This window comes from Molothrus ater, chromosome 2 (assembly GCF_012460135.2).
Source record: "Molothrus ater isolate BHLD 08-10-18 breed brown headed cowbird chromosome 2, BPBGC_Mater_1.1, whole genome shotgun sequence".
In the NCBI taxonomy this organism is placed as follows: Eukaryota; Metazoa; Chordata; class Aves; order Passeriformes; family Icteridae; genus Molothrus; species Molothrus ater.
In genome coordinates this window covers 74166525-74190196 of record NC_050479.2, presented here as the reverse complement: position 1 = coordinate 74190196, position 23672 = coordinate 74166525, and the positions used below count along the sequence as shown (strand labels likewise).

Genomic DNA, 23672 nt, shown 5'->3' with positions numbered 1-23672 from the left:
GCCATATCTTGAGTCAGGGATGAGGGAATACCCAAATACTTTGATGTCAGCTCCTGAAACTTTTTTCTTGTCTAAAACTTGGTTCCATAATGGGACTGATTCCTCATTCTTTAGGTATCAATTTGTTTCTAAAATAGAGGCTTCCTGTTGAATAAAACCAAGGAGGTTTTCTGCATGCAGGCATTTGGGAGTTCTAAGTGAATTAACTGAAAGTCTAAAGATAAATTGGATGCTTTTAAAGCATTTTAAATACTTGTGTGGATGCTTTCCATTTAGATATAAAATGTCTTTAGTTCCCATAGCTTAATCCCCCTTCAAAGCTGAAGCCAACATAAAGCAGATTAAACTCCTGTGTGGGCCTTAACACACCTTAATTCATCTTCCCTTCCTTGAACATCCTTCTACACCATGCCCTTCAGGAAGTTTTTAGGAAGTCATGGAGCTCTTCAAGCTTTACATACACACACATGCATATTTATAACTGATTTGAGTATCTGGAATTCAGTGTTTTGAAATAATCACTGCAGTCCATTGAAAAGGATAATAGAGTCTCCTAAGAAATAACTGTCCTTTGAAAGCATCAACAACAGAAAATAATGGGCTAATGATGAATATGCATACACACAGACTTAGACCATAATGGACCAAATTATTTGTGAATATTTATTGGCAAGCTCGCATATCAAAGTTGTATTGATGTTTTCATATAATGTAATCACAGAATATGATCACAGAGAGTTTGAGATAGGAAGACACCTGTAGATGCCATCTAATCCATCCCCCTGTTCTAGCAGAACCACCTGTAGCCAAGGACCATGTCCAAATGGCAATGTTCCTACTGCTAGTTCTTTGCAATTTGTCTTTTATGAGATGTGTTTCTGAACCCAGGGGCTGTGGGTGGATCCATGTGGTGGATCATCCTCTTCATCCCAGGAGGGTGACAGATAGTTGGGTGATGTGGCAGGATCTGTGCCATCATAGCCATAGAAACAAGAAAGATAAATTATTTCCAAATAAGTTGTTTCCCATTAAAATATGGGTTTGGGGTGCGTTATGTAATTGGTAGCAACATGAGCTTTTGTAGCAGGTGTAATGATAACCAAGTTTAAAATTGAGTGGTTTTCATGTATGCGGCCTTTTTCAGGCTTTTGTAGGATCCCGGTTGGGCCTGGGAGGGACCTTAGCAGGTCTCCAGTTCAACCTCCCTCTCACAGCAGGGTTAGCACTGAGGTCAGACTGGGCTGCTCAGGGCTTCTTCCAGTCAAGGATTAAAAAACTGACAAAGGAGACTGCACAGCCTTTCTGGGCAACCTGTGCCACTACTTGACTGTCCTTGAGCGAAAAAGCTTCTCCTTGCAAGGCTGATTCTCTTGTGTTTCAGCTTAGAGGTGTTGTCCCTTGTCTACTGGCCCTGCAGGATCGTTGAGAGCCCAGCTCTGTTTCCTTCAAGATCTTCCATAAACGCTGGGGGCTGCTGTTAGATCCCCCCTGCATCTTTGCTTCAGATGGAACAAGCCCAGCTCTCCCAACCTCTCTTCACAGAGTTTGTGCTCCAGCCCTACCATCTTCACTGAAATACATCCAGTTTGTCAAAGTCTTTCTTCTGTTGCTGGGACTCAAAACTAGTTGCAGTAGCTACGTAAGGGCTTTCTTGGCTTACTGTCAGTTCTGTACTTTGAGAAATTGTGCAGCATCACTGCTATGTAACAGCTGCTCTTGGGAAGAACTGGCACTCCTCAAGAGCAAAGTCTATATTATAAGAACCAAAAGGTTCTTAAACACCTTTTCTTCTGCAAGGGGAGAAGCTTTGATTGCCTTAGTTTTCCTTCTTAGGGACATGACATGAATGCTGTCAGGATGTCAAGTTTGTCAGGATAACCAAGCATTCTGCTTGGAGCAGATTGTTTCTGAGGCAAAACTAAGCTAGGGTGTAATGTCTTCCTGAATTCTCAGAATCCATTATATCAGGGTGAGCTGTACTCCCTTCTCATGTACTCCTATTTCCCCAAAGCATTGGTAGGAACTATACAGCCTTTTATGTTAAGAGGACAAAGAGTTTTCGACAACTACTCTTCTAAAACTCTGGAGCTTACTTATTCAGTGCTTCTAGCTGTGGTGCTTTTTGTGGGGGATGTTTTGTTGGCTAATACTAAAAAGCCCAATTTAATATTTACTGGCATAAATGTTTATAGTGTAATTGCTGCTTTTGCTCTGAAGTTGCCTTTAGGCAATGGGAATTTGGGGTGAGGAAGTACTTTCTGTTTGGGTGGTGAACATGTTGAAACAAACTCTGCTCCAGACTCTTATTTTCAAGCTTCTTCTTTTGCCAGGATGTTTGTCCAGGTATGCCTGTACTTCTACTGCAAATGCTTGTGGCGCTGCCTGAAGTTCGTGGTCAGGAAACTAACGGGTCAATGTGAATTGCAAAGGATCTGTTACAACACCAAACCTGGAGCTGCCAGAACTATGAAAATAGGTAACTGCAATACACTTAGTTCTGCATGCCTTTGTAACCTTCTGCATATGCTCAGAATTGTATATTGTTACTAGAAATAAGTTAATAAATTGATTCAATGTAAACATGCTTGTCTGACATGACGCTTTTGAATATTTCCCTTACAGAGGCATCCCTGAAAGGTTCAAAAAGTAAGGTGAGTGAAAGATCTCATTATTCACCTTTTCATGATGTCTTGTGCTGTTGGTTTGTTCAGTCTGGTATTTGCTCACCCCAAAAAGTCACTTTAAGGTTTGATATGATTTTACATTTTCCACTGAAGAGGGTCTTGTGTCTGCCATAACAGTTGATCTTGCAAAGTTGGGTAGCATGTCCTGTGTTCCAGGGACAGGCCCACTGTGGCAATGACGGAATCAAGGGAACAGTTTGCCATGGTGGAGGTCATGAGAGTGAAGTGTTGTAATTTAGGGGTTCTTGGTTTAATTCCTCATACTGTCCTAGAGTATCTGTAATCTGCAGTCAGTTGCTTCCAAATTTAGAAAGAAAGTCAGAGGTTTTTGTGTGGAAAGCAACTTTCCCAACTTTGTTCCCTCTTTTCCTTTTAAATACTTTGATGGAGAAAAGCCTCTTTCACTTCATCCTTTTACTGTACCAGTGGTTGAGCTAACCTGAGTTGTTCCCTAAGGCATTTGTGTGTATGTTAAATACCATCCTTCAGCCTTTAAATTTTCTGTCACAAGAGTCAGTGATATTGAAAACCTTTCCTCACCATTAACAAAAATAAAGTAATTTAGCTCTTAGTTCAGCATAGTAGTTCCAAATGCATTTCTAGCACAAACAGAAAGACAAAATCTTATGTAAAAACATGGATTTAAGTAATCGTGAAGTTTGAGACAAAGCACAAGAAAATTCAACCTCTAAAATTTTCAGATGGCATTTTGGTTTTTGAATACTGAACTTCTGGGGGCATTTCTACAAATAGCAATTACATATGAAAGAAAGGAAAGGATGTTTTGCTGTATTACTGCAGCATGTTGGGAGAGGGAATGGCAAATGAAGGCTGTCAGTTCCAGTGTAGTTAGGTGGATGGTCTGTAGCTGCTTCTTGGTCTGCACTGAGGCCTTTGATCATCTTCACTGACAGCCACCACAGAAATGTGATAAACTGACTACAAGGGCAAAGGGACTCGAGTTCTTACAGCGCAAGTGCTCTGAAACAAGTCAGAAAGGTTGAATAATTTGGAAAGATATGTACAGGGGTTAAGTTGGATCTTCTGGGCTCTTAATGCAGACGCTTTCAGGTATCAAACTTACCACTGTTAACTTCTGTTAAGTAATAGCTTCTGTATGAATTAATATGTGTTTAACTTCTTTTTAGCGGCTGCAAACATCAGTAAATGTTCACCCTGATGCTATTGAAAAAACGATAGATGACATCATGGAGCTGAAAAGGATTAATCCGGATATAAATCCGCAGTAAGTTCATAGTTTCCTTATAGAGCAAGTGGGAATTACTGATTTTCTCAATTCTTGGGTCCATGGAGAATTTGTTCTCTATAGTTATTGTGGTACAGAAGTTGAAGATGAATTCTGTCTCTTAGCATAAAATTCTAATTTTAGCTTTGCTGTCAAAAAACTGATGTAAAAATGAATGGTTTTTTAATGGTGACTTAATAAGCAAGTCCTGAGTCTTTTATCTATCTAATACTGTTTTAGTTTATTGTTGATGCATGGATTTAATGGGGGTCACTTCCCCAGGGATAACACACCACCAAACCACAGGCCCTGGCAGGGACAGTGATGGCTTCTTAGAAAGGCTGCATGCTGCCTTTTGAGTAGGGAAGAAACCATCTTGTTTTGGCTGATACAGATGTATGCTGGTTTGCATTTTGAAACTGCCTTTAAATATCCAAACAGAAGTTGTAATAATTGAACTAATATTTATTATTGTAAGAAGAGATTGACAAGCACCCATTAAATTTACAAGTGTGTATTTCAAGAGCAGGTGATGATAACACTTTTATGGTTGCCTTACCTTTCAGTTCTGAGCTTAAGGCACAAGATATCTAGGTCAGGAATCAGTAGGAGCAAAGCTGAGAGCTATATTATCCAGGTGATCTGTCTGAGGTTCACTCCTCTTCCCAAGCTTGAAGTTGGTATACATAATTAAAAATGGGCATCCATAAATTGATAGCTGCTTTTCTTTAACTGGTCAGCAGCATCAACAGGTAAGGTCATCCAAAGGTCTTACTGCAACAACAAAACAGCTTCCAAAAGCTAAGTTGGAAAATTATAATTTTTTGGTCTCATTACAGGAATCTCCCTCCCAGCCCACTCCCCATTAAAAAGGCCAGTAACTGGGTAGTGTTAAAATGAGGCTTCACTGATCATAAAGGAAATAGAATACACTGCCTCTCTCTAACTTGAGAGACAACTCTTGTGATGGCCACCACAGCCCCAATAATTGAAAAAATGGTCACCCAACCATTAAAGAAAGGAAGAAAATAAGAGAAACAAAACAAAGAGAACCTCTCATTCCCATAGGTGAGAATCCCTGTGAATTTTTTCTGGATGTGAGCACAGAGCTTTTCCAGGGATGTGTCCTGATGCAATCCCACATGCTCTTCAGAGGAAGGGTGATGAAAGACCAGCTGCTTCAAACAGATGTGAGGCCTTTCTGAGAGGCTGCCATCTGAGGAAGGCATCACAGCCCTGGTACTCTTGTGTTGCACAGCATGCTGTTTGCTGAAATTCAAAACGAAAAACCCAGCAATGGTAAAATCAGAGAAGGTGATCTCTGAGGAAAAACTGCAGGATGTAAATGCACACAGCTCAGAGCTTGGATTGTGGACATCAGGAACTGCGATGTTTAGCAACCAGGGTGATCCAAGTGCTCACTTCCTGGTGTTGGACCTTTGGGCAACTGGGTAGAATGATTTCAGAAGAAAACAAGAAATTAATTATTATTTTGTATAACACCAGAGATCACCTTCTGATTCCCCTCATGGCATGCTTTTGACCTCTGAAGAAATGTTCTCCTTCAGAAGAGAGAGAGAGCAGACATGAAAATGACTTCACCTTTCTTGAAATCAGGACCCTGAACATTAGGTTACATTTTTAGTGATCTGGTCTTTCTAGTACATGAAGAGACCCTACAAGAGAGCTGGAGAGCATGTAGTGACAGGACAAGAGGGAATGGATTCAGATTGAAAGGGAGTAGGCTTAGATTAGATGTTAGGAGGAAATTCTTTACAGTGAGGGTGGTGAGGCACTGGAACAGGTTTCCCAGAGAAGTTGTGGATGATCCATCCTTGGAAGGGCTTAAGGCCATGTTAAGTGGTGCTCTGAACAATCTGATCTAGTGGAAGGTGTCCCTTCCATGGCAGTGGGGTTAGGACTAGACATACTTTAAGGTCCCTTCCAACCCAAACCATTCTGTGAATCTATGGTAATATTTTTTAGAAATACCACACAGAGGGAAAAAATAACCCAAGCAAAAAATCACCTGAATTATCTTTTTTTGATCCCGTTGGTGTTCATATGCTTAGCACAGGACAAATGCTTAATTGTCTTTAGAATGCTTGCATTCAATATTTTACTGCATTTGAGTCTCTCATCCCCTTTTCCCATTGCACTCCCTCCCATTTGGTAAAATATCTTCTTAAAGCAGTGAGGAATGGGGGCCTGAAATGTGCAAGATGAGGTCACATACGTAGATACACACTCTGCCACTTAATTAGTCCTTATATTAAATTAATCATATTTCTGCTAAACTTTAGACATCTGCACTGAAGTTTTACATGCAGCCATTTATTTTATACTGATGTTTTCAACAGAAATTTGAGCAAAAGCAGGTCAGCTATGTCTTTAGACATGATTAAGGAAAATCCAGTGCCTTGCCTTCTCTTGAACATAAAACACCTGTATGCAAACGATCTTGTTTAGAAGCTCTGGCCTTGTGTTGGATAGAAGAGACTTGGAATTTCCTGGGATAAGGACAAGGGGACATGTGTCATACTGTATGTGTTTCTGCAAATCTGTATGCAGTCATTTTTGTTAATGTGGCATCTTTGCAGAGCTGAATTAGCATCCCAGGGGTACTTGCACTGGCTGTTCTTGAAAGCTGTGGGCTGCTGTGATCTAAAGAGGAGAAGGCATCCCACAGTAATTTTCCTTTATCAATGCCTCTCAGATAAGTGTGTGTATTTAGCAGTAGGAGCAAGCAGGTTGAATATCCTGGTGGTGACGTGCAGTCTACACTAACTATGGAAGCAGACATAGAACCACAGGAAGGCTTGGGTTGGGTGGGAATTAATGATGATCTAGTTCCCCTGCTCCAGTTTTGGACTTGCCTCCATCTGGTGGAGCACCTGGAGCCGAGTACAGTGGGAGTGCAAGCCCAGGTGTGTTGCTCCTGGGCTCTGAGAAGAGCCATAGCCAGCACCAGGTGACAAGGAGGAGGTGTGGGACATCAGCACTTCACCCACATCCATGTTTGGCAAGAATAACAAAGCATAATGAAAAGGAAAAGGAGGAATCTAATTCGACCCCCACCCCCTCACCTGAATAACATTGTGTGGAGCTTTTGACTGCCTTTATATAAAGTGCAAAAATGGTTTACTTTGAATGTGTTGTGCACCTTGTATCTTAAAAACATGTATTTTTTTAATATAAAATTGCTCTGCTTTGCCACAGCCTGTGTTCTGCTGCTCAAAACCGAGACTATAAAGAAGTTAAAAACATTATGGCTGTGATTTAGTGATACTCTACAGCAATTCATAGTCTGTCAGGCTTTTCAGCTTTCTTTGAAATGCAGCCTTTCTGTAAAATTGGAGGCTATAGCTACTGAAGCATGTTAAAAGAAAAAGCCCCAAAAAAAACCCCAAAAAAGAAACAGCAAAGGATGGAAAATACTGTGGAGGCTTTTCTGTCTGAAAGGGTTATAGCTTCAAATGGGATAAAATTGCAGCATGAGAAATGGACTAATGCTGATGTCTCTGATTCAGTAGATTAACTGTGGAATCATTTAGGTTAGAAAAGGTTTAACATTCTGAAGTCCAACAGTTAACCCAGCACTGCTAAATGCACCACTAATACATTTCCATAAGTGCCACATACATCTGAAAGATATACATGTTTTTAGATACCTCCAGGGATGGTGACACTGCTTCTTTCCTGCAGGCTGTTTCAGGGCTTGACAACACTTTTGGTGAAGGAAATTCTCCCTACTATCCAATTTAAACTGTTTCTGGGGCAACCTGAGGCCATTTCCTCTTCTCCTACCACTTGTTACCTGTAAGCGAGTTATAGAGAGTCCCCCCCTATATAGAGGTCCCCCTGAGCCTCCTTTTCTCCAGGCTGAACACCCCCAGCTCCCTCAGCTGCTCCTCACAGCACTTGTGCTCCAGAGCCTTCCCCAGCTCCGTTGCCCTTCCCTGGACACACTCCAGCCCCTCAATGCCTTTCTTGCAGTGGGGGACCCAGTGCTTTGCCTTGCTGAACCTCATACAATGGCCTTGGTCCATGGATCCAGCCAGCCCAGATTCCCCTGCGAGCCTTCCTGCCCTCCAGCAGATCAACATTCCATCCAACTTGGTGTCATCAGCAAACTGACTGAGAATGCGCTTGATCCCCTCATCCAGATCATCAATAAAGACATTAAACAGACTGGTCCCAAACTGATCCCTGGGGAATGCCACTAGTGACCAGCCCCCAGCTGGATGTAACTCCATTCCCTACCACCCACAGACAGTTTTTACCCAGTGAACAGTGCACCCACCCAAACCAAAGCAGCCAGCTCCCGCAGAATGCTGAGGTGTCAAAGGCCGTAGTAAAGTTCAGGTACAAAACATCCTCGTCCTTTCCCTCGTCCTAGGGAGCTCACCTTGACATAGAGGGAGATCAGTTTAGACAAGCAGGACCTGCCTCAGAAGATAAGCAGTGAAAAATCCTTATGTTCAGAGAATTTAAGAGTATTACAGAATAAACAAAATGTTTCAGTGTGTCAAGCACAAAAGGCAAGGAACCTGTGCAGCTTCTAATCAGTGCAGCCTGTGTTCCACAGAGGAATAAGGATGCACACTTAGCTTGCCCTCCAAATTCATACCAGGTGTTCAAATAATTTTACACACTATTAAATATTAAAGGGCTTATTCCCATATATAAGCAAATATTTCTATGAGCATGGCAGCTGCATACTGCATGACTTACATTTTGTATTGTAAAATCTTAATGTAAATCTGTTGTTTGGTGCAGAGTTTTCTGGTGGGTTTTTTATAAATTTGATTTAGGGTTTTTTGAGGGTAGTTATTTCATGTATGTTGGGTTTGGTTTTTTTGATGCATCAGAAAATGTAAAAAGGAAACACAAAAATCTGCATTATAATGAAAAGAGAACCATCATGGTGATTCTTAACAAGAGACAAAAGCCAAATCTGCCTGGAGGCAGATCTTTGAAACTATATTACTTCAGGGTTTTGGCTTCTTTATGCTAGCTTTAGTGGCACAGGAGCAAAACAATTATTTTTAGCTTTTTGCTGAGTTTTCTTTCCCCCCTCAGCCTTTTTCAAGTTCACATCTCTGATCCCAGGGAATTTTTTGAAAAGCTGTCATTGGAATGAAGAGAAAGATTCAGTAATGTGCTTGTTATAGGCATTCAATTCTGCTGTGTATAGTTATAATGTGATTTCAATGTGAAAAATCACTGTTCACGGTTTTAAAATATCCCAAATATTATAATCTAAGGAAGGCACTAGATGAGACTGTGCCCTTCACAATGCCTTGTTTAATGTAATATTGATCTCTTGGAAATTTTCCTGGTGCAACTGAAGTGTTAGACTGTCAATTAATGGATGAAACAGTAATCATGTATTAGCTGTGTACACAGCAGTGCTGTTTCATGGCTATACCTGATTCAGGTGGAATATGTTGCTCTTCCCACCCCCAGGTTGGGAGTGTCTCTCCAGGCATGCCTGCTGCAGATTGTGGGCTACAGAAACCTCATTGCAGAGGTGGAGAAGCTGCGCCGAGAGCCGTACGATTCGGAGAATCCGCAACATGAGGAAATGCTGCTGAAGGTAGGCACTGAAGAGGTGCTTGGAGGGCATCCTTTATTCATGTCAGCTCCCAAGCCTGCTTCATAAACCTCTTTGAAACACTGAGAACTGTTCTCACCTTCCTCCATCATGTACCTGTTTTAAGATAAGACTACATAGCATTATAATCTGGTCTGGGTGTAACACCTGCCAAGCAAGCAGCTCACTCCCTGGCTGATAAATGCATTTCCCTTGGCTGGACTATATCTAGGCACTGGATAACACAGGTCTTAGAGCACAGAGCTGTTATCTGCAGTGAGCTCTGGAAAAGTAGTTTTATGTCCTACTTCAGTACACCTTTCTCCAGCACAAGAAGGTATTTTTCTCTATTAACCAAATTACAAATTTATTTCTTCAATTTAATGTATTTTTGCAATGTCTGTGTATACCAATGGAAAACATCTATTTTTTATTGTGTGGAATGGAAGAGTGGGAGTTGATGACTTTCACATTTATAGTTACCAAATGTATTTTCAAGCGAAAACAAAATGAAACTGTTATTTTGATAATACATGCAGAGTCAGGAAAACCATAACAATTGGGTTTTACTTCCTTCATGCTTTCAGGAAAGCCTTGCACTGGAGCAGATAATAAAAGCAATTTTTCTATCTTGAAGCCATAAGCGGAGAAAGAGCTAGAGAGTTCTTACATTAGAAAGAAATTGAGGAAAGAATAAAGGTCTGGAAAACAGCCTAATAGCAAGCCCTGGCCCTGATCCTGGTTTAACCGTAGCTATTGCAAGATGCTTCAGAGAAATGCCAAGAAACATAGAATAAGTGATAGGGAGCTTATTGGCTATAAGCAAAATGCCTTCCTAGAGAATTTTCAGAGTTCTTATAAAAGCATACTACCTGTTTGGTTGTGGGGGATTTTCTTTTTCAATTTAAGACAAAAAATACTGAAGACTTTAACAGTACCAGAGCATGATAAAGATGTCTTCCATGCTGTAGCTTGCAGTGCAAGGCTTTGCACAAGTTACAGTGAGAGCTTCTGGAAATTTTACCATAATTACTTGGTCTTCCAAAAATCCCAGTAGGCATATTATACAAGCACTGTCAGATGCAAGTAACTACTTCTAAAAATGCCTCAGATGGTCAGGATTGCTGTTGGTGACTGGAAAGCTGCCTTTAAGGTTTGCCCACTGATGGGAGGTGGGAGTCTCACCAAGGAATGGTCCAAATCCAGAGCTGCCCTGAAGGAGTGTTGTAACTATCAGGTAGACTTGGGCAGATGGACTTCTGTTCAAATCCTGCCCCTGTGCATCCAAATGCAAAAATTTATGGGAGTGGAGTGAGTTTTAACTAAAGAGATACACGGATTTACCCATTGAGGAAGCCTGTGTCTTGCAGGTGAGAGATCCAGGTTGGCAGCCTACAGCGTTGGTTGATGAAAATACCAAGCACCACACTGCAGATTAAAAAGGGCCTTTGGCTCCAGGAAAGCATCCCTAAATTCCCTAAATACAAGAATCTACATTGCCCAGAGAGCAAATAGGGTCTGGGGGTGGGGTCATAGGTGAGAGGGACCAAGGAGCTGGCTGTAGTCTCTCCCCACCATCCAGCCTGAGAATCATGTCAGCAATGATGTGTAGTCATGAAAGTGCTTTAAAAACATAATTACACAAGCATAAAAGCAGAATGGAAACTGGGCATTTGTCTGAGGAGAGATTAAACAGTGCAGTTAATGCAACATTATGCAAAGTCAAAATGTTGAAAAAAGTATCAGTTTTACCTAAGTATTAGAACTTGTTTACAGCAGATGTTCTACTTTTGCAAATGTCAAATGAAAATATGTCCAAGGGTTTAATTCATTTTATAATCCTCTCTGTGTAAGAATAGTCTGGTTGGTTTTCATTCCTTTTAGATACTCTGCTAAGTGATCTCTGCAATGGGTAATTCAGATTCCTAATGGCTATCATTTATTCATGTTTACCAGGAGAGCACTTAATGAATGAGAGAAAGATTAACTTAATGTGATTGTACTAATGATTAATACTGTATTTACTGTTGATGGATGAACATTGGTTTAAACAATGATGCTTTATGCAGTCGTTACAGACTGAAATCATTAAGATTTTAACCTTCCCAGGGCACTTAATTTTAAATGCAGTTGCTAAAATTAAAACAATTTCTGTTTTTATTTGGGAAATGTGCACACATCTCTTTCCCTTGGGTAGGCTTTGTCTGAGTGATTTTCTTGAGGATGTACTCACCAACTCATGACTGGTGATTAATACACTTTCTTATTCTAAATTCTGATTTCTTGATACACTTCAAAAAGGATGAGCTTGTGATATGGCACATGAGGTGTGCATAAAGGTATGCATTTGTCATATGTCAATTGAGGCTTCTTTTAGGTGCATAGCAACGTGATATTTAGGCACTAAAGTTGCTGGACCAGTGCAGTTAAATGGATTTATTCCAGCTGATGATCTGGCTTGTTAAATCACTTCAGACATTTCTTTATGTGAGATCAATGAATGATTCTTCCCTTAGTTAAATATGATGGTGCACGTGCTATCCTTATATGGATTTTTTTTTTTAATGTTCTCCAGTTTGCTTCTCAACACTGTGGTAGCCAAGTCTCTTGATTTATAACCTTTCTAGAGACTTGCAAAAGATGCCAGAGAAAAGATTGCTGCAGAGCCTCAGGGACTCAAAGCTCCTCTGCTGCTCTGTCAGTGATTTACAACCAAATTCCAGCCCATTCCTGTCTCTGTGGTTATGGAGGCAGACACCACCTTGATGCACAAAGCATGAGCAAAACAGCTCTTTGTGTGAGATGTTAGAGCAGCTGTGATAAGGTCAGAAGGGCCTTGTAGGGCTGAAATGTCTGCAATACTTCAGAGCAGTTTGGGATTTCCCCCCACAGACACACATCCTGAGGAACTTCATTTGATTTTGTGTTTGGGTTGCTGGGATAGCAGTGCAGTGATGTTACTGCAGTTGTCTGTTCAGTGATGATCAGAATTTAGCTTGGTTTAAAAAGAGAAAAAAAAATCTTTACTGTGTGGAAACTTAACTGTGTTTTACCTGTAATCTTCCTAGTTGTGGAAATGCTTGAAGCCGAATTCACCGCTGAAAGCTCGGATTTCGAAGCAGTGGTGTGAAATTGGTTTCCAAGGTGACGATCCTAAAACAGACTTTAGAGGAATGGGTCTCCTGGGCTTATATAACTTGGTGTAAGTATGTTCCTCTGCAGATGGGTTTACGTGTGTCTGAAGTCATGAAAAGTAGCATTACTTACAGATTTTAGCAAATCAGTGGGAATAATTTATAAAAGTACCAGGGACTTCATATTAAGCAAGTGAAAGAATTTATTTGCTAGCCTAATTTTTGGAGTGTTTCTCAAAGGGGTCTCCTTTCTTTCAGTATTCCTAATTCAACCTTGTAATACCACTTGCTAAGCCCTTTTTTTAGTTTCTCTGTGACACAGTGAGTTAGCACTCTCTTCCTACCAGAAAGAAAGTGTAAAGTATATTTTCATCAGTATCTAGATCTCCTTAAACAAAATGCCCTGGAAGTATGTAGGTGGGAGGGTTATGTTACTGCTCAGCTGCTGTCTTTGGGAATTTCATGCTGAATTCTTAAGCAAAACACTTGATAGGCAGTCACTGATGGCAGATTTAAGTAGTTTGAGTACTACTTCAATTTCTGTCAATACTCAAAATTAAGCAGTGAGTTTACATCACTTTTTTCTTCCAACTCATGCACACCAGGTGTTAACCCCATAGCTGTGCTTTGTAATTTGGGAATTGACTAATGCCTGTTATTTTCTCCAGCCCTTGTATTTGCTGCATGCAGTTACATAACTTGGAAACATTTGGTAAAATAACTTCTCCTTACAAGGCGAAGAATAAGTATTTTCTGCTTTTACAGATTGCAGGACATAAATCATCCTCTGTCCGTATGTTGTTCCCTAGTAAATCTCAGTTGAGGATCTGGACTCTTGACTCTGGCTTTGAACTTCCATTTGAAATTAATCCCTACCATGTATTTAATTTCTTAGTCTTCTGTGATGACTCTTATCTTGCTTAATGAATCTGCCAGATCAAGAAGCCTGAACTGTTTTTTCCTGAGCTCAGGAAAATGCTCCCGACATGCTCCAGTCATAAACAACTGATTTTCCTCAGGGTGGGTAGAGAGGAGACTCTGGCAATGCACATTCACTAAACCCACATAGGAGTGCACTTGGAGTCGGAGGCTGCTTTAATCTTTCAATTTGGGCGTCTGAGTGGCAGTTTAATGAGTTTAACACATCGGATGCTACTCATACTGTGTAACACATGCACCTGCCTTCAGAAATTTGTGTATAGACAGCTTAATATGACTTCAAATGCTTTTTTTGGTTTTGTTTCTTTTTAAACAATTCACCTAAACATATATGTCTGCAGGTATTTTGCTGAATGGGACACTGAGATAGCTCAGCAAGTTCTCACTGATTCTCTTCACCCTAAATACAGGTAATGCTTGAGACCAGAAACAATAACTTGAGAGAGCACTCTGCTGGCTCTCTTTGAGGAAGGGGGCTGGGGTTTTTTCTCCTTGTTGGGCATATCCTTGGATATTGCCACATGCTGTCTGTTGTAAAGTACTGGTCCTGAAAGTTGATCAGGTGCAAGAGGCAAACTTGTATTCTGAATCTTAGAAGTAGTTAAATTTAATGTTAATTGTTTTCACTTCTGATTTCAAGTTATTTTTGTGATTTTATTTACCTTTATTTTAATTTGTTTGTGTTTTTTCATAATAAAGGGAAGTCACTAAGAAGGAACTAAGGTATTTTTTTTCTTTTTTCTAAGTTTTCTGAAACACTACATGTAAATAAAGATCAAACTACAATTTGGTGTGTTATAAACTTAAAGTTTTTGTTGCAACACTGGAAGATCCATATTCTTTCCTTTAGACCTAAACTGGGAGGTGGAACACTGGGTACATATGAACATGCTTATATATAAAAAATGAAGTCCAAATCTACCACAATATCTTGCTTGATATCATTAAAGTGACTGACTTGATAATCATAAGTAGTCTATGCCAAATATTTGTTAGCAGAGCTGGAAAGCCCCTTTATTTATAGTCACATACTCTGTCTACCTTGACTAATGATGGTTCCAATCTGGCTACTCCATTGTCGTGGCTGTTGAGAGATCAGGCACCTTCAAGTGTCACAAACTGTGCTGTAGATAATTTTTCAATGAGAGACTCTATAATTATTGGGGAGTCGAGGCCTCTTAGTCAGCTACATAGAAATCAGTTGCCTTAAAAGACTTTTTTTTTTTTTTTCTTCTGCCAGTAGTGTTAGATATCATAAAGCTGGTTCACACCTAAATCCTGAAGCTTTTGATCTCCTCAGGGTTCTTGGTTTTTTTTGTTGAGTTCCTAATGGTAATTCTGTGACAAAAAGCCCTTGGAACATATTAGTGTGCTTCATTTGCATGTTTGATTACCAAGGGCAGTCTCGGAGTGCAGTGTGAGCATGTGCAATTTCTGTGCCTTGCAGAGCATTCAGTAGAAGATAGATGCTGCAGGTGGTGCCCATGGTGATCTTCCTGGTGTGGTTGCTTAGCAGCTGTGCTGTTTTCTGATGGGATCGATGGATTTTCTATCTCAGTTGAACTTGTTCACTTGCCCACATCCTATGTGTGCCACCTTTATTATTCAGTCTTTACCTGGGGTTTTCTAACTGGCGTTATTCCACAGCCTGCAAAGACGGTTCAGATTTTAGAGGATGGTCAAATAATAGTGTATTCCTGTATGCAAAGCTATTTAGGAGCTGAAGTTTTTGTCCTCATGCATGCCAGCTAGTAACCCTCAGATCACAATGGGTATGAATCTGTTAGCATCTTAAGTAATTATTGATAACAATTTTTATATAATATATTTACTCAATATATTGACGCTCAGGGAATTGTTTTTAGTGTAATATATACTTACTGAAGTTCAAGAATAGTCTAAGAACAATGCCTTTACACATGCCTGTCTATAATTTGGGACCTAAAGCTTGCAAACTCTGATTTGCCTTACTAGGGCAAAACTCCCACAGCCATTTAAAGGTTGTAGGCTCCTGGTTAGGGTCAGTTCTGTGCCTGCCTTTAGCTGGTTTTAAATGCAGGCAATGATTTCTGCTAAACTTGCTCATCTCAGTAGACTCAAACCTGGTTAGTGGGATGTTAGCTGACTGGTTGGATCACACAGCTCTTTTAAATTGTTGAAGAGCTGAAATTTAGTCAAAAATCAATCTGTTCCCTGACTAATTTTATTTTAAGGGAGGCGTCTTCTGTGTCCTTGAAAAGCACTGCATTATTGTGCCAAATAATAGGAAACTCTGTTCCTTATCTTTGGCTTTTGAGTGATTTCTAATTTGGCTGGTCATAAAAACTTACTGTCAGAGGAGTATTTTCATGTTTGCTGCCTCAAGTGAATCATGCCACAGCATCAGTGATGAGTATCACGAATATCTCTGAAAACACAAAAAAGCTAAAACCATCTTTGATTAGTTAAATGTAATTTCAACTTCTTGTACAGCTCAAGCTTAACTGAAGTGGTTCACCTTTGTGGTCAATTTAGAAAACAATGAGTTTTTTCTGAGAGCATTGACATAGGTGCATTTTGTAATGGTGAGACCAGTTTGTTGGCAATGCTCTAACCAGTTACCCATTTCAAGTCTGTTTATGTCAATCCATTCAGCCAGAAGGAGTATTAAATGGGACTAGCCATATAAAAGAAGATGAAATATCATGTTCAGCCAGTATTATTGCATCAGAGAAGTTGAAAGAAAATATTTGTCAGTTAGTAGTGTTTGGCAATGTCTGGATTTTAACTATTTTTTTTTCCTCAGCCAACTTAGCAAAGCTGAATGGGAGAAGAAAAAGTTTGATAAGGCAATTGGGTAAGTTTAAAAACCTTTTTAATTTGCCACAAACACAGCAGGTAACAATGAGGCTGTATATTTGAGGGAGAAAAGGTGTTTCCTAGTTATTTTTTAAAGGAAATTTCTGTGAGCATATGTACATCTGCCACACCTTGATTTTAGTCGAAGATTACTGGAGAAACAATTCAAGTTACATTCAGAAAAAAATAACCCAAAAATTTTGTAGCAAGGAGAAGCTTTCTCTTTGTGCTATATATAGTGTGGTGATTAATATCTGTTTAATTCTTCTTAGCACATGACATGATCAAGTTTCACTTCTTGCTTTCAAAGCCAGGTTCAGAACTGCTTTTGGGAAAATATAATAGCGAAGAAATAATACTGAGAGTTATTTCTTCTTTAACAGTGGGTTTGGTATAACTGCATTATTCATGGAAATGGAACAGGATGTTCCTTCTGAATGTATCTAAAAATCTGTAATACAAGATTTTACTGCCCAGATTTATTTTTTCTGTGAAACTTGCCATTAGGCAAGTTAACTTCATGCTGAAGTTAACTTCTGGAGTTCAGGTTTGTTTTTTTCCCTCCTGAAATGCAAAAAAAAGTTAAAGGAAAAGAAAATATTTCTGTTTGCTTTATAGAGGTAGTTGAAAAAATACCCAAGACAGTCTAGAGAAGACAGCTGTCTTTAGCTGAGAAAAAAATTCAATCACTGAATATCCAAACATGTTTGCTTTTATGATTAAATGTCCGTGAAAGTCTTTATGTGCTTCCTTGGGAAATAGTCACTGCTAGGAATGTCAAGTTCTTTATGCACCGACCTTACAAGTTAACTTCCAGTTTCTGAGTTTCGTTGTGCTTAAATATACTTCACTTGTTAATATCTCCTAGCAGGACAGAGTTTACTTAATGAGTCTGATTTTCTTGTTTCTGTTTCCTGCATGCTTTGATTTAGGATTCTGCCTGTTTTCTGGCCTTGTCTCTAGCTCTCTTTTAGGGAGAAATTAGAGGTCACTCTGCTGGATCCTTTTCACAAGCTTTTTAGCCATATGAATGTCTTTATAGGACAGGTTGTTGAAGCATGATGTTCCTAACTATGGGTAATGAGTTCCAGTGGGAACTCCAGCAGTTAAAAATAACAAATGATGGGTCACCCTGCAGCCGTGGCCACCGTGTGGAGTCCTTGCCCTGTTTCAGAGGCGAGTGCAGGAGCACGGGGATGTCTGTGCTTGTTCTTATTTTGTAGGACTTAATCAGTACTGTTCCACTGAAAAGGCTGGCACATGAAACTCCTGTTTTTACTGTGACCATTTATTTCCCAAGGGAAATGCTGTACAAAGCACACAGAATAAATGTTTTCCTTGCTTTCCATCCCACACACACCTTGGATACTCACAAAGGAGAGAATGAATACATCTCAGTAACAGGGTCATCAGTGTTCCTTAAAATGTGACAAAAGAAAGTGAATTCTCAACAAAAGTTGCTGCTTTTCCTTACAGCTACTCTTTTGCCATCGTGGGCATTAACATAACAGACCTTGCATACAACCTGCTCGTGAGTGGGGCTCTGAAGACCCATTTCTACAATGTTGCTCCAGAAGCACCCACGCTCACCCACTTCCAGCAGACGTTCTGTAAGTTCTGTAAGGGTGGGAGTGTGGGGCAAGGGGTGGAAATTCATAATTGGTACTCTGCTAACATACTACTGCCCATAGTTTAAAAAAAGAAATAAAGTCTTCTGACGCAGCACAGAGACTGTGCGCTCCTGTCTAGCATGCTTGGATTCTGCTCTTCAGCTGTGATGGAGGCCTCTACCAAGCCAAGATGTAAAACAAATTAAGAAACACAAACAAAAAATGCACTAAGCACCTTACCAAGTGACCTTCCTATTTTTTAAATAATAAGAAAAAAGTAAATGTGCTTTAAGGAGTGTTTGAATATTGTTTCCCCTTAAATCCAACTGCCATATGATCCTTGCAATTGCATTCTGGTGTTACTCCCCACCCTTCAGCAGAGTTGCTGCTCCACCGCCAAAATAATGTTTTGACAGTTCTGTCCCCTGTATTTAAGCATCCCTGCTACAGCAGAGGCCTGCTGTTCATCTTTGCACAGTGGGAGTAACACTTCTAATATTTTTCAATGTGTAGGCAAGGAACTGATAATGAGCACCTGCAGCATCTTTCCCCCTTTTTATACTCCCTGGTTTTATGTTTCAATTTGTGAATCCATATATCAAAATGACTAGTGACTTGCTGTGTATATTGTGAGAAATTCTGCCAATGTGTGTATTCTTCCAATTTTGGCATTGTCCAGAATAGGTTTAGTCTTGTTCCTGCCCAGTGTCATGAGGTGTCAGATCTCAGTGACTAGGATTCTCTGTGCAGATCATAATTACTAATTCCAGGGTACTTTTTAATTGTATGTGTCATCTTCACATATAGTATTTATCTCTTCTTCCTTCATATTGTTTTGTAGGCTACTTAATGCATGAATTCCACAAATTCTGGATTGATGAGGATCCACTGGACATAATGGAATTTAATCGCGTCAGAGAGAAATTTTACAAGCGAATCTTGAGACAGCTCCAGAACCCAGAGATGGCTCTGTGTCCTCACTTTGCTGCATCAGAAAGTTTAATCAATATGTAGTTACTCAGTTGATTTAATTTGGAAGCACTCTCTCACTCTTGGTTTAGATCACTGTTAGACCATCAGTAGCATACTGAATGACCATGGCAATTGTGTGCATGTTTTTGGCGCAGTGTTCATCTATTTTTGTCACATGATCCCCTTATGCTTCTCTTGCTGGGGATTTTTCATTTTAAATGGGTGCTCATATTGCCTCATTATGCAGTGTTACCTTCTGAATTGATGTCCAGATATCAGAGTTTTTCTATTTTTTTAGACTTTCCTCATAATTCAGCATTGACAATTGAATTGTATTTCTCTAGCAGTGTTTTTTGTATATGTGGAATAAGTAGCTGGATCTTGTATTGTGAAAGCTTTTTAACTTCTCGGTATGTTTTAAGATAACTACTGGCATTTCAAGCAAAATATATGTTTGGACCTCATCTAGAAGATAATGTAATTTAATCTAATTCAGACAAACACATTTAAGTCAAATTTTCTCCATGCAACCATTATATGCTTAATGCAAAATAATGAGGCTTATGAGATACAACTTTCAGTGAGAAGAGTTTATGCAGAATTATGATCAAATGCATGAATACCAAATGGTCTGGTGATGCTAACACAGTGAGCTGTGAGCACATTCACAACTAACAGATACCAGCAGGGGCCAAAAATTATAACATCAGGCTGTTGTCACCAACACCACCATGCTGAAGCATGGTCTAGATTCCTGCACATTCCTTTGGATATGCAGAGGTTAGTGCTTTGTGTCACACATTGGAAGGCAACATGATTTGGTCACATGGTGCTTGGTGAATTCAGGGAAGCAAAATTATGTATCTTTTCTTAGAACTACTGAAAATGTTGCTTTGGTTGTTAATTCAGTTCCTAAGAGCTGGGAGAAATAATTGGTTAGAAGGTTTAGAACAAAACTGCTTGTGTTTCCCAGACTACTTATAAAAAAAAAATTCAAAATGGCAAACTGCCTTTTTTCTAAAACCATAAATGAATAAAAGTGTTTGACACTAAGATTGTGTAGTATGCTGAACAACATCTACCATGGCATTTCATACCCATGGTATTTTTTACCTTCTAAGCAATCAATTTTAGTATTATATGTTTGTGTAAATCACTTGCATATGGAGATCAAATTCAGTAGTGTCCAACTACTTGTGAATATATGAATAAATTATACATCATTCTAAACGGAAGCACTGTGGGTTTTATTTTTGAGGTATGCAGTAATACAGAGGAAAAGTGTTTTACTTAATGGATGAGGTAAAATGGGTTGTAACAGCTCTGTGGTATTCCTGAGGAATGAAGTGTGATCACAACTTCTTCAGATAAGGTGCTTTATATCATTTTAGTTACTGCTTGGGCCATCACTTTATTTAACAAAATAAATAAATAAATAAATGGAAGTGCTTCAACTTCCTAGGAAACTCTTGGATTTAAGTTGTCTCATTTCTTTGCTAAAATGTAAGCTGGGGTCAGGACTTCTCTACATGGCTGGAAACTTGCACTCATGGAGTTAATCAGCAGCATTTTATGGGTGTTGCAATAATTAGTCTTTTCCAATGAATCTGGAAATATGGAACTGGAAACATTAACATTTGCATATTTTGCATGACAATACAAGGAATAAAAACTATGCATGTTCAACTTAATACCATTGATTTTGGAAAGTGGTTATTTATAGCTGTTAGGTCTCAAGGACTTTTTTGTGTGACTCTTGAAGCTTCTAAAATAGGTTTCTAGTAACAGTTATTGTTGTTTCAAATTTTAGGCTCTCTCTTTCTTTCCTTGCCCCACTCTGACTTAAATATTTTCTGCAATTTATTAGGTTACTCTGGTTTATTTTTAATACTCTGCAGTGGAGTTCATGAAGTTGTGGGGGAGGGAGGGAAGGTTCCTGCTACCTTCTTACTGCTCTGATCCTCTCAGGTGTGCCTTGTCTCAAGGTGTCAACCTCAAATAAAACCAGAAAATGTCATCTGGCTCTATGTCAGATTGTATCAGTATAATCTAACTAGTTTGGGTTATTATTTTTCCTGTCCTGCAGGAAGATAGATTTAATGAAGTGAAAGCGTGAAATTCCTTCTCCTGTGGAGCCCTTGCATGCTGGTGCCTTCAAATCTTGTCTTCCAGCCCGTTTGTGCTTCAGCTTTGTCCTGTGATTTTGTTCCCAAAGTCAATGTCAAACCTGGAGCAGAGAACATCCCTGGTGGGTGCCCAAAACTGGCTGGGCACTGCTGAGGAAGGATGTTTGTGGGGCACTGCCTTCCTTCCTCCCCAAGAACGACCTCTTACAATGATACAAACCTAAGCATTTTTTAAAAAGTTAGAATTTATGCTATCACTAGTATAGATCCATACTGACCTGTGAGCAACTGGATGCTGCTTTCCCTAGGGAGGAGAAAATTAAAGAAATGGTGGGGGGGGGCAGGTGTGTGAAGTATTAAATAGCTTTTTCAATAAAGAAGAATCAATATTTATTCTCACTACAGGGTACAGAATTTGGTTTGAGTATAGAGAAGGTTTAGGTTGGATCTTTCCACAAACCTTCCACAGCTTCATGGTTGTTGCATTTCACCAGCCATCTCTCTCAGGCTCATGCCTGGCCACGTTCATCTCAGGCAGTAAGTGCTTCCTGCCCAGGCTGTAAAGTAAATGGTCACCTTCTTTCTTAACAGGCAATTTTTCTCAGGCAAATAATTCACATTGGCGATGCCATGCAGCCCAGGTGTTGTTTTTAAAAGGCACAACTATGTTGTAAGTCTAAGCTGCTGCTTTACTGTATAAAATTCAAGACAGCTTGCTGAAGCTATCCAGAATATGCATTGCTTAGAATATGTATTGCTTGGGGTCAGTAGGTGAAAATATAACTGATGAAAGTATAATATTGGGAGATTGAATGTGTTAAAATGCAGACATATTAACCTTGATCTGCTTAAAGCCAGGTGGGGAAAGGGCTATGTAGTACTGGAGTTCTTTAATTCTGTATTCATCCTTTTATAGTGGTGCTTATATTCTGTGTTACATGTTCAAGCATTTCCCATAGCACAGCATTTTCTTATCCTAGCTAATGTGTATTTAAATTGTTACCAAGGCTCCTTCAACAACATAGGTGGGCACGGACTTGTCTTCAGTAACCTTGGTCTTCAGTAACCTTGGTGCTTCAGTTTTTTCTTTTCCATTCACATGCTCCACAGCATCTGTGGAGCTGGGGCTGTGAGAGCCCCAGGACCTGTGCCTGGGGGGTTGTTTACAGCCAGGAGGAGGAGAGCAAGTGCTACTCCAGCTTCCTGACACTCTTTGGCTTGTAGCTTTTTTTCTTTGAGGGAAGGAGAAATATTTTTGCTGCTCTTCTAATTGGCTCTTTTGGAAGGTAGTTTTTCAAATCCTGGTGCTGGTGGTATTTCTATGTGCTGTTTTTAGAAGCAAACAAGGTCTACCTTATGTACACAATTCGCCTTGGACAATTGTATCTCCTGACTGTTTCCTGGAGCAGCACTGAAGCTCTATTGAAAAATTTACTGTCATTTAGAGGGTAAAGGAGATTAATTTATTGTCTTTTTTAATGAAAGAGCAATCTCTAAAAGCACCTGTGCCCACTGTGGGCCCTCTGGGGCACAGACAGCTGGTGATGACTTAGCAGGCTAAAACACTTTGCTGCAAGCAGGGCATTTTCAGCATGTCCCCAGCTGAAATAAGTGCTGTTAGTTGGAACAGGATGTATGTGAACAGAGTGCTGATGCTCAGGTTAATGAACCCAGATACACCTCCACTGGCCCAAAGAATCACTGGTAGCATCATAATACATTGGCTTCCATTATGAGGGATCATAATTTCTTTCTTAATCCCCCCCTTCATGGATTGTGATTAGCTTTTAACATGCCATTTGCTGACCCATCCCTTTTTGTCAGAACGTGATCAGAGATTTTTGACCCTTCCACAGGAGTGACCAGCATTGCAGGGTTGTCCCCTAGTGTGGTATTGCAGATTGTTGTCATTCCTGCCCGAGCTCTAGGGGAAACCTCAATCCACAGCTCCACCACTTGGATGAATCTGACCAAGGTAGGAACCAGTTACAGCCTAGAATAGTAACCTGAGAGCAATTCTATAACTTCATGTTATAGGTTAAGTTCATGTCTTTGGCAAGTGCTGTTGGGGAAATAGGGAAACTCTGTATTCATATTGGAAAATATGGTAACTCTGATTATACTTACTTCTCTTCCCCAGCTGGCTCTTAACAAGCTTGACATCATCAACATTTTGACATCATTGTGACCATTTTGCCATAACAGTAAGACTCCTCTGGAGCTGTGATTTTCAGAGAATTGTTCTACTTTGAATCTTGTAAACTATCCTGATTTCCACCCTCAGTTCTCACTTGGAAATTGTTCCAATGGGAGCTCAAATTTTGCACTAATGAATCCTCTAGACTACACTGAGACAAACAGTAGGGTTCCCCTCTGTACTCTTGCATCTTCAGCATGGTGCAGCTAAAAATCACATAAATTATTAAAATAGATGTTTTGCAGAAAACAATCCTGAAATGGATAAGGCAATGAATAATTCATTGTTTTCCTTGGTTTGCAGCAGAGCAGGTTTTCTGTAAGACTTGCC

General features: G+C 39.8%; 1 protein-coding gene across 4 annotated transcripts in view; it reads left to right on the top strand.

Moving 5' to 3' along the window:
- ELMOD1 (ELMO domain containing 1) overlaps positions 1-20710 on the top strand; it is a 44397-nt gene extending 23687 nt beyond the window's left edge. For 3 of the 4 annotated variants that reach the window (XM_036383376.2, XM_036383396.2, XM_036383386.2), the window contains exons 3-12: positions 2331-2476; positions 2623-2651; positions 3833-3930; positions 9400-9529; positions 12595-12728; positions 13941-14009; positions 14299-14322; positions 16385-16435; positions 17914-18047; positions 18889-20710. In XM_036383376.2, the coding sequence (XP_036239269.1) occupies positions 2331-2476; positions 2623-2651; positions 3833-3930; positions 9400-9529; positions 12595-12728; positions 13941-14009; positions 14299-14322; positions 16385-16435; positions 17914-18047; positions 18889-19061 (988 nt within the window). In that variant the 3' untranslated portion in view covers positions 19062-20710. The remainder of the gene's footprint in view (positions 1-2330; positions 2477-2622; positions 2652-3832; positions 3931-9399; positions 9530-12594; positions 12729-13940; positions 14010-14298; positions 14323-16384; positions 16436-17913; positions 18048-18888) is intronic. The other variant, XM_036383407.2, reaches the window with a different exon arrangement.
- The last annotated feature ends 2962 nt before the right edge of the window (positions 20711-23672 follow it).